This window comes from Melanaphis sacchari, unplaced genomic scaffold, assembly GCF_002803265.2.
Source record: "Melanaphis sacchari strain LSU unplaced genomic scaffold, SCAv2.0 Contig40_pilon_pilon, whole genome shotgun sequence".
NCBI lineage: Eukaryota > Metazoa > Arthropoda > Insecta > Hemiptera > Aphididae > Melanaphis > Melanaphis sacchari.
This window is the reverse complement of record NW_020271264.1, coordinates 1,557,559-1,569,617: the sequence shown is the minus strand read 5'-3', so window position 1 is coordinate 1,569,617 and position 12,059 is coordinate 1,557,559. Positions and strand designations below refer to the sequence as shown.

Here is a 12,059-nt window from a genome sequence, read left to right as displayed (position 1 = left end):
ATAACAATTTATTGTTCGTAAATCCATCAGTTCATCACTATTGCGATGATCATTGCGAAATATTTTTAAAACGATATGCAGTCAACTGTCAAGTAATTAATTAAAACCGATTTCGTAGCTTGCGTACAGCACAGTGAAATATTATTTCACATCACAATAATTATATGATTATGTCTCAACATGAATTAAAATGTCGAATCTTTGTATAGTAATAATTATTGTTGAATCGTCGTGACCGGGTTTATTATGACAAAAAAAAAAAAACTAAAACCCTAAAATAAAGTTAGTATTAGTTTATTTATTCCTGATTGGCTGATTAAAATCGAATATAAAACAAATGTTTCTCGATAACCAATTTAACAAGACCCAAGTAAAATATTGGCAATTCGTATACTCTTGTAATATTTTTATTACATTCGTCGTGATTAAAATGTGTTTGAAAACACTTATTACGTTTAAAATGTTTATAGACGTTTGAATGGAAATAGTGATAACTTTTCACTATCGTAGGTTGTGGTAGGTCTCTTACGATAATTTATTACTTTGATTAGAATCCGGAAATGGCCGAAGATTTTATTATTGTTTTTCAGAGCTTGCGCTAAGAAAATTTTAGAACTGCCCAACATTTTAATATTTTTGTAGATGCAGATTAAGTAAATTTGTCGCTCGCTAAATTCGCTTAATTACCACTATTTACCAAACTATATATTGACCACACATGTAAACACTTTATACATTACTTTATTTATTATAATTTATTAATAATAATAACAAATTAAAATTTTTTTTTTTTTTTATCTTCAGTGTCTTCGCCACTATCGTCACTATTGATAATTTTGTTTTTACCAGATGCTTCAAAGAAAACTCCACTAAAATAACTTTGTTCCTTTCCTTTTCTTCTTTTGAGGACTCGATGTTTCTTTTTAGACATCCAATGGTAAACTGTGTCCCTAGGATCCCAACCGTATAATGGTGGCATATTATAATTTATATATAAGCTCAAGTTTTCTGTCTCAATATTCATAGTTGAGCGTAATGGTGATTTTAATAAGTTGCTGGCACTTATCAAACGTTCAACATCAGCACTATGAGGTTTAGCAGCTGCCACTCTTGCCAACATTGTACAAACATTTGGAAAATATTTTGAGCCACATAATGTTTTTACTAATTTAATAAGGTTCATTTTTCGTAATTCAGATATATTTTCCATTGATATCAATTCATCATACTCCAATGAAAATTCTTTTAAATCTATGTCTGCGCCAATTAAATTATGAATATCTTTGATGCATGCTACAGAAGATAGTACAACAAATGGTTTTATAATTGACAGTAAATTTTTATCAATAGAAAATCTTTGTTTTAAAAATTCTTGAAGAGAACATACAATTTCTTGTTTAACTGCTGCAAGACATCTATTTTGTGTAACAAACTTATGATGGGATTTATGACGTGGAATTTCTATACTTTTTATAGTTATTGAATTTAATGTAAGTGAACCATCTTTATTGATAACTACTTGTTTGTCTAAAGCCTCAACCCAACCTCCTATAAGTGGGGTAGACTTTAACATTTCAATTTTATTAATGATGTACATAGTTTTTTCATCCATTGAAATAACATTCAAATCATCAGATTGCAATTGTTGTTGATACCTTGAAAAAATGTATAAAACATCAGCCAGAACTGCCATAAGGCGAATGTTGTACTCATGAGTAAGAAACTTGAAATGGCCCACATGAACTTTATCTGAAGAATTTTTAAAATAATTGACTAAACAAGACCATGAAACCAGCACATTATTAAGAAGCGTATATGAAAACTGAGACCATCTAACTTCAAAAACTTTTGGAAGTTGAAGCAATTTGAGGTTATACTCAAGAGCAATATTTTTCAATTCTCGTGTCCTCAAACCAGATCTTCGAAAAAATGTAGTTAAACCAACAAGTTTTTGAAAAAGTAAACTAACTTCAGGAACCGATTCACTCACTGACTCCCATGCTAGATTTGAACGGTGTGCTGCACACCATAAAGTAATTAATGGGCTCATAACTTCAGTTCCACATGCAGTTTTTTTCAAATTTGTTAATAAGGTCCACAAGCCAGATTTTTGTCCTACATTCGAACTCGCTCCATCAGTAACTAGAGAAGATGTTTTTTTCAAAATATTGTTGAAATTTTCATTTCCAAGTCTTTTAACACATGCTGTTTTTAAAGCATCACACATACCTTTCGCACCCCTTTCAACAGGTTCTTCAGCACCAAGAAAATAAAGTTTTTCTTCTCCTTCTAGTGTAATAGATTTCATCAACACATACATTTTATCGATTTGAGTTCGGTCAACACTTCCATCACAGCGCAAAGACAATGCGAGTGAATTATTAAGAATATCTTCCACAAAAGATGACTGATGAGTTTCTACAATACATTCTAGAAGGTCTTTATGAGTGTGTGGTGTTAGATACTGAAGTTCACTATCATCAATATTATTTGATACTTCACCATTTAATTGAAACAAATTTGCTTTTTGTGATACAATAACCCGGCTGGGAAAAGAATAAGCAGATAGTGTAAGTTTCTTAGCATCATTATAAACATGAATCATAAGACAGCCAATTTTCCTCGCCAATTTGTCATTTGCTTGATTGACTGCTTTTCCCATTGGAGTTATGGCCATTTTTTTCAGAAGTATTTAAAGTTTTATACTTATGTACCTTAATCGCTTCTATGTGATATGTGGTAGACAGATGGTCATTTAATACTTTCAGAAGATATTTAGTTCCATACTCTTGAGCGATTGCAGGAACTTTAGATTTATTATTACTATATCGCTTTACTATGTCTTGTTCTGCATAACATGGCTCACAACGAATCAAATGTTTTCCTTTAAAATGAAAATGTTTAATGCAACTACTGTCTGAAATAAGTATTACTTTTATTAGTTTTGGTTATTAAATACATTTAAAATATTATAAAAACATTCTAAACAATATTTACCATTCACTAAAGTTGTGTTCTTTTGTTGAATCTCACTAATCTCAGTATTTATGGTGTTATCCAAGCTGTTTACTGAAGTGCTATTGCCGCTTGTGGTGTTAATTAAGTTATCTACTAAATTATCTATTATCAGGTAAAAATCTATTATTTATTTAACATTTTAATTTAACATACCTATGTTAAGATCAGTATTTTTACTTTTATAAAGCCATTTTTTTCATAAGACCAGAACTGCTTTTTGGGGCTAATTTTTTATTCTAAAATTCAAGTTTTGAAATATTGATTAATTTATAATAAAACATTAAAACATTTAAATAAAATTGTGCGCTTAATTTTAATAACAGCCATTCATGCAAACAGCATCATTTAAACTTGAACCGAAAAAATATGCCAATATTTAACAATAAAAGCAGAGAAGAAATAATTATATAAATAATTAAGCTATTTAATCAACTTATATAAGCAAACTAAGATAATGCAAGCTTAAATTGGGTGCTATGGATACATATATACCATAGTACATACTGAATGTAGGAAGTACTTTATTCTTCAATATTATTTAAATATGATAAATAATATTGAAGCCTTTGGTGACGGTCCACATGTCAAATTATATCCTTGTAATAGTAATAATATGGTGACATTTGCTGGATAAGAATAAAAAAAAATGTGTTTACTTTATATTTATAAATTATAATATGTTAGTATGTACCATTTAAATAATTAAATAGGTAGGTATACTATATAGTAAGTTAGTATTACTGTATTAGTGTTTTACCTTTTTTAAATCCATGTTCGCTACGCACGTCACTTTCACTTGGTCACTTCTTCGTCTAAGTAATTAGTAAAATAAACATAAAACATGACGAATTTAATGGTCACATTATTATCACTTTCTGTATTGCATCGTGTTATCATATAGATTACACAATCTTCTATGTGTATATGATAATAAATGTTATGGAATGGATTGATAACATTTGTGTAAAAAATATTAAATAAAATACATACCTACTTAAATTAAACAATATTACATATTCCAATAATACAGAAAATTCACGATTTTTGGTACTGACCAAATTGGTTTTTAGAGTTGCCCATTTCAATTTAGAACTACCCACATTGGTTAGAACTACCCATTAGCGCAAGCTCTGTTGTTTTTGATATATAATTTTGTAATAGTTAGTATTTAAAAAGCGCAATGAATACACGTGCTTGTATAATAATAATAATAATAATTGTTTGGTAGATCAGCTTCATCAATGATTCGATGATTCATTCAAAATTGAAATTCCATTAATTATAATTTATAACTCATAACAATCATAACTAACATAATATTGTATTTTAATTTTTAATATGATTATATAATTACTTCAAATCCCGCGATTTTTTTTCTTATCTCCAATACGTGAACAGATTATAATAAAAAGACATAGTTCAATTTATACATTTACAAAAAGGTCACGGAAACGTAATTTTCGTAAAAGAGTTCGATACGTGTGATATGTTATTTTGTAATACATAATACAGAGTCAGTCTATCATATAGTATTATATATTGATTTTCCATTTCTAGTACACGACGATACAGCTTGAGGATGTTTTAACAGAAAACTACAAATGAGGTATATACATGTGATATTTACCGCGTCATGTAGTAAGTGTGCAAACCTACTAATGCTGTTGAACTTTAAGATTACTTTCTGAAACACTCATAAAGTGAACAAGCTATCTACACGTACCTACATATTATAATATATTAATATCGGTAGATAATACATAAATAATGTGCAGACATATTTCAGCCATGTAACTATTTATTAAATACGAGTATATATAAACATATATAGAACACGTGTGTATATAGACGTTTATGAATATTGGTACCCAACTATATAATTGGTTCTCGATTAATGTATATATATATATATATATATATATATAGGTAAACAGATGAATCGGTTCCAATGAAATTTTATTTTAATAATACAACTATAAGTAGGTATGTTAAAATTTACGTTTTGAACTTTTGTTGAAAAATGAAAGTATATGTATTCAACTGACGACAACCAATTCCTTATTATAGAGCATTTAACACAGACTTAGGGTTTCTAGAATATTTAATTTAACACCTTTATATTGTGAATAAACTCATTTATAAGTATAAGCAATAAATTTAAAGTTTGTATCAATACTACAACTAATTAAATAAGTGTGTAAATGATTTATAAAGTATGCTCACTCCCATTTTCCTTTAACAATCTATTGTTACAAATTATAATATTAATTAAAATATTAATAAAAATCACTATGATCTCTGTATCTTTCGGATCTGGTGTAAGTGAGTCGATTCCCGAGATCTACTTTATATATAAGTTGATTCTCGAGTCATTAAGAGACGGTATGTACGAGTTGATTCCCTATATGTGTGTATCAATATAATATGCAGGAGCAATAGAACTAGGAAATCTAAGAAAAAAAATTGTTTTTAAGATAAGTGAAGTCGCGGTATACTGGTAATCTTATTACCAGATACCAATTTTTAAAAATAATGTGTTATACATTTTTTTTAATAATTATTTTTTACCTTATTACCAAATTTTTTTTAATAAATAATAAATATAATATAATATAATAAATAATTAATAAATAAAAATATGAAAAAACAAAAAAAAACAAAATTTTTGAGAAACTTGTCAGCCAACCTCCTTGTGGTGTTTCTTGGGTTATACTAATAATAGACTTAATAATTGAATAAATATTGAAAAAATATATAATGACCCGGGAATAAACGCGTACACGGCCTTCGAATTTATTAACACGAACCTTTTAGCCTTAAAGAACATTTGGTAACTCAAAAATTGGACATATAAATTTCTAATTCGATACGTCAACATTCTCAATAAAAATATGCACTAAATTATTTACGTAGAAATAAAAATTTTGTTGACTGAAGATTGAAGAGTATGCTCTTTAAGTCACTCGGTATAATAATAGTTTAAGTATTTCTCTAACCCAATATTAAATGAGTCATAATTAATTTAAAAAATGTATATATGATTATATTAATATTTAAGATGCAAGTATCTTTAACAAATCGTTACCTTGAAATTTGGTAGCTATTCTATTTTAAATTATTTAATGAATTTTGATGTTTTTCTTATAACTTCTCATAATTATGTTTCTTTGTTTTAGATATTTTTCACATTAAAAGTTTTTTTTAAATAAATAAAAAAAATTTTGGTGATTAAAATAAATTTTTGAATTAAATTTTTCGTTAGGTGATTTACAATAAAATGTATGATTGTTCTGAAATTTATGAAAATTCTACCCAGATTTTTGATGGAAAATTATAGTCATCAAATCTCAATAATATTACCTAATCTTAATGTAGGTATGAGATTGAATTCAACAAGCTGTATAACAGGTCTGTAATTTTTATCAGAAACTAATAATTATTGGAATTATTTGTATACTTTATTTTTACCCTTAGCACCAGTTCTATATTTCCTGTGTACCTACGTATCTCTTAACCTTTGATTTCAAATCCGTCGTACGTTCGATAAATCCTACTGATACTGCAATATTCATTATACGGCTACGCTAAAATTTAATATTGCATTTTGAACCTTTATCAGATTATTTTCGTAAGTATATGGGTATTGGGTACTGCAGGTGGTACTTATGCGATTATTGTACCTACCCCGCGAAACGAATAACAACATTTCGCGAATACAAGCCTACGGTTGCCGTTGTTTTCTATTTTAATCAGTTCGAAACATATTATGGCGCATATTATAATATATACCCATACAGACTATCGAGAATGAAGTAGCTGGCTATAGCACGTATAGATGATACAATATAATTATTTTAATACTAAATCGTATTTATTTCGTGTTGGCGTAGGTTTAACGTGTAGAAAATGTAAAATATATAGATACATAAAGAATTTTAAATTTTGATTTACTTAACTATAAATGAGTAGATAATATTTTTATTTATCTTAAGCTCTTCAAATTAACTACGGAATTTTAGACGTTTTTTCAAAACCTAATTTTTTTATAATTTCACAAAATATTATCAAATTACTTAGAATTTAAATCATTCCAAATTAATATTTTAAATATGGCGTACAATCAACTTGGTCGATATCACATTCGTACGAGAGTGAACACTAAACTGCTAAATTGATAATAATAATATTATGTACTGGAATATATTTATAAATAGAACAAATAAATATTTTTTGTCTTGTCGACGTCTCCATATTTTTTATACGTATGCGTTGTCTACCAAGTGAACAGACTGCGTTTGAAAGACGCGCAGGGGGATTATTGAAATTAATTTTTTCCGCCTATTCTTGTGTAAGGCATTCAATTATTAAAATTACACTGAAAGTTTTGAGGATATTAATTTCGAGATTGGTTAGAGCCGGTCATTAAAGGCGAACAATTTTGGCACTATAGCCGCCGCGCTGCCGTTATACGGGAAACCCAAAGCTAAAGGGTCCCGGGGTTGGCGTCGGTAGCGGTAGAGGCAACGGAGGCGGCGGAGGCGGCCAACTTCCGTAAAGCCGATAACCTAATAAGCAGCTTTTAAGTTTTACGCAACAAAATGGCGTGTGTTTATTCTCTGGGCACGAGAGGCGGCAGCGGCATCGCGGGTTATGACGGGACTGGGGTGTTGGTTGAGTGGAGAGAGGGGAGGATGGCGCGAGATCGTTTGCAACAAGAAACTAATTCCGCTAATGGAGCACCTCGCCGTTTGGCTGTTCTTGATTACATTATTTGCGGCATCTGACCTACAACCTAACATAACTCAACGGCCACCCGGTCAAAAGTTGTTGTCGTTTATACGTATGTTATAAGGCACGCACGTCATATTCATTATATGATAATATTAACGCATTATATAGCGCCATATAATATACGTATAATCAGCCGACGGAACCGTATCATTATTCATTACGCTTTTGGTACATTTATCTTTTTACTCGATTTTCTTTCTGTATGTACAGGACCGCATTCCGTTCGAAACGATCTATAGATAATAATTTATATATATAATATATATTATGGTGTGCGTGGTACGGAGGGTTTTTTGTTGTTGTTATATTATTGGGTAGCGTTCATCCTACAGCCGCGATCGGTCGACCAGCACTCAGGAAATTGGCTGCGTCCGAGGGGCGAATTCCGGCGTACCGTATATTATACGTATACGCACGCAGTTCGATTGGACCAAGACAAAGTGTCCGGGGTAGTCATTCCCGGACGGTGAGTTATTGAAGTCCATTACGCCAACAGACCACTTGATCTAATCTATTTTCCACGGCCACTGTGCCGGAACGCCAGGCGCAGCTTTGGTAGTAGTAGTAATAGTATAGCAGTAGAAGTGGCTGTAGTAGTGGTGGTAGTGATGGCAGTAGTGATAGTGGTGGTGGTGGTGGTAGTAGTAGTAACAAAACAAACGATCTCCGGCCTAGTTTAATATCCCCAAAGACAAACTGTTTTACTACCACCTCTCTTCTCTCGCGTGCACGCTCTGTCTCTCACCCCGAACCTTTTTTTTTTTTTTTTTATGTCCGACGGCGCTTTGCCAATTGGTTTCCCCTTTGATTCTCATCACCATTCGACAGTATATAGTTGATATCAGGTGTTTTTTCCTCATTTTTTACGAGGGTCGACTACTTTATGTGAATCGCCAATCGTTGCCATTTCCGTATAATATACCTTCCTTCCTCCCCCAAAAATGCAGTACAGTAGTAATATATATATTTAATTCAATTTCCGTCTTTTGTTGTGATGTTATTGTCATAATAACAACGAGATCGACGTGTTGCCCAAAGTAATTTAAATGTAACGTGTTTGATATCGTCATGAATTATGAATTTCTAACTACTACAACTTTCTCTTCATTAATCTGAGTCAAATGCAATTAACAACACACATACATGCAAATTATTTTATTAATGATATTTAACAGAACGTTAATACGATTTAAAGACGCCCGTCAACAATTTTGGGAAGGAGTTTTATTATTACAGACATGTAACATTCAATCATCGTTCCGGGTAAAAGTAATTTTGAATGATATTAAAAAAAAGCAGAAATTAATCACTAAATTATATAATATAATATGACTTGATTTGGCGTTCACACGTTTGTATTATTTACAGCCAAAAATATTTTTATTTTTTAACGTAAACACGATTCTAAAATTAAAGATAGCTAATAAAATATAATTTTATATTCGTTATTCGTAAAAATATAATATTATGTTTAGAGTTATAGACCATAGTTCTAAAACAGTGAACACGTAAAATGAATAGCACTCGTAATACATTTTTACTATCCAATTAACATCGTAATATTATATACTTGTAGATATTTAATATAAAAATTATAATAATTGAAAAGTGTCAACAAAACAAAAAAATAAAATAAAATAAACTCAATAAATTTTTTTAAGACAATATGAAAAAAAGTTGTCAACTAATATGAGATACAGTTTGTGAATTCAACACTAAACCAAAGTGGATTTATGAAAAACGATACTCGAAAGCTACCTAAATATATTGTATTATGTGTCAACTAAAGTTACCAAATAGTTATTTCAATAATAATACTCGAATTTTAATAAACGTTCGATTTTTTTTCTATTTTTACAATTATTCTAAAAAGTATTAAGATATTTTTACTTTTGACCCATAAAAGTATAAACTGGAACAAACTTTCCGCCAGAAACCCACATCAAAGTTAATTATCGTGGGCATTTTGTTAACTAGAAAGATTCTCTTTCTACATACACACAAATAATAATACACACGATTGTAAAATCAATACATTTTTTATTGTTTTGCTCAGAAACTAAAACATTAAAGTTTAGCATCGTAAAAATGTAAAAAAATTAAAACAATCATTCGAATAAAATAAATTATACTGTTTTTATTTATTTTTTTTTTATGCATAATACTCAAACATTAAGACACAAATGGTATTGCGGATAACCTTTGTGCAAAACATCGAAGGCCACGACAGACGGACGATAGATGCAATTTCAAGTCATGCGAAATTTTTTACGCTCTCGTACAATACAAAAACCTACATCTTGTGCATTAGTATTTAAATATTGAATTACGGTTCAAATATTTCGACAGGATTATGGTATAATATAGTTATAGTGATAAATTGCTAGATGAATGAACAAAAAAAAAAAAAAAAATTAATATTTCACGGCCGGTTTGAGTACAATGTATTATAATATTGTTACGTTGCGCACAATACGGCCCAGATCAGTATTTTACGGATATTCAATTGTACATTTTCCTTTTCGCGACGCACAATACGTCCCGAAATCGACCGACCGTTATCGAAACGATTGGCAATAAAAAAACCGAATATAAAGAGAATAATTATTATTGTACATCTCAAACTCTGATCGTGCACAAGTATATTTTATTATTACTGTGTTATTATTATTTCGTCGTCCAAAGCATCGGACATTTTACCGTCCAAGTGTTGACTACCGTGCCGGTTGCACACGTGTACCTATACCAGACGGTGTACACTGTGCTGTGCAGCGGGCTCCGGCCCCAGTCCCGCATCGCCACTACTACATTATAATATTATCTTGTAACCGAAACGGACCGCAATCCTCGCCATACCGGGTTACCATTATGTATATTATGTTATAACACAGGTCAACGCCACATCGGAGGGCCGAATTACACACACACACTCATCCCCATATCATATCGTTCGAAGCCCATGTATGTGTGTGTGTGTGTGTGTGTGTGTGCATAATGCGCTGTTCGTAATCCCGGTATACACGGTTGCACTCCCTTTCATCGGCTACATCGTAAAATATAATGAATTAGAAGTATAATATAATATGAACACAGAGAGTGACTGAATCAGCTTAAAATCGTATTATCAACGAACCGCGTATAACGTAATATATTTTTTCTTATCGATATTCATGATTTTATTATTTTCAAATATATCAACATTATTGACAATAACCGTAATTATACATATGATATAAAAATTTACAAAAATTTAAAACAATAAAAACGTATCGTACCATGCGTAATATCTTAGCGTGTCAACCACATCGTTCTGTCAGCAAGTCGTAACGGTTACGCCCAATATACGCGTCAGTCTTACGCAATCCGATTTACCTGCTGGCTGGGTGAATAATCAAATTTCCCGAGTTCTCAGCATATCGCGTATCTATGGGTGTAATACCCAGGCAACATGTACAATATATGCGGCGCGAGACTCGCACTCGAATCGACGTCACTGATCATTGAGCTCATACACGCTCGCGCACCCGTGCGACATTATATAATATATAAATGCGTGTATGTGTGTGTGTGTGTGTGTGATATAGTGTCATGTTCTCGAGAGCAGCATCCCTTTGGGTAGTTTTAATATAAAAGCATATTAATGTCGTCGATGCCACCGCCTTTTGTACCGTCGCGGTAATCAGATAACATTGGTCTATACGACTATACAGCAACAGCAGCACAGGGTAGTATCCTGCGAGCTTTAAGCGTTCCCTGTTCACATCACACAAACGACCGGGTGGTACTTTGGAATTCAAATTAGATATAGACGACGCGGTAGCCTGCGGGTCACGACGATCGCAACGAGCGTCCGCGGAGGGCGGGATGCGACGGCCGGAAGTGCTTTCAGGGGTGGGTAGAAAGAGCACAGTGGCGAACGGCGACGTGACAGACAGACGGACAGTGGCGGTGGACTTAACGAATTTTCTCTCGTCCACTCATAATATATATATATATATATATATACAGTATCTATACTATATATATGTATATTATAGTGGTGGGCGCGCTGGGTTACAAGTTTTATTCGCAGCTCTTCCGGAAAGCTGGCCAGCAGCTGGACCCATCCCTATATAATTGAGGTTGAAAAGACGTGTAAAGGGATCGGGCGGAGGTGGCGACTGCGGCATGGGAGGAGGCGATCGAGCGCCGAGGCTGTTTTGTATTCCACGTCGTTAACATGCGATTGCGCTACCTTGTCTCCCAGGGCG

General features: G+C 31.8%; 1 protein-coding gene across 1 annotated transcript; it reads right to left on the bottom strand.

The window, feature by feature from the left end:
• Positions 1-751: 751 nt before the first annotated feature.
• LOC112597376 (E3 SUMO-protein ligase KIAA1586-like) lies at positions 752-4,142 on the bottom strand. Its single transcript, XM_025343403.1, has 5 exons — positions 3,776-4,142; positions 3,523-3,644; positions 3,172-3,254; positions 2,998-3,108; positions 752-2,917 (listed from the first exon to the last, which is right to left on the bottom strand). Exon 5 carries the CDS (start codon positions 2,675-2,677, stop codon positions 776-778), a length of 1,902 nt encoding a protein of 633 aa, XP_025199188.1. The 5' UTR covers positions 2,678-2,917; positions 2,998-3,108; positions 3,172-3,254; positions 3,523-3,644; positions 3,776-4,142; the 3' UTR covers positions 752-775.
• Positions 4,143-12,059: the final 7,917 nt, after the last annotated feature.

Coding starts and splice junctions, on each gene's coding strand:
- LOC112597376 (XM_025343403.1), bottom strand. CDS start 2,677: ATGGCCATAACTCCAATGGGAAAAGCAGTCAATCAAGCAAATGACAAA.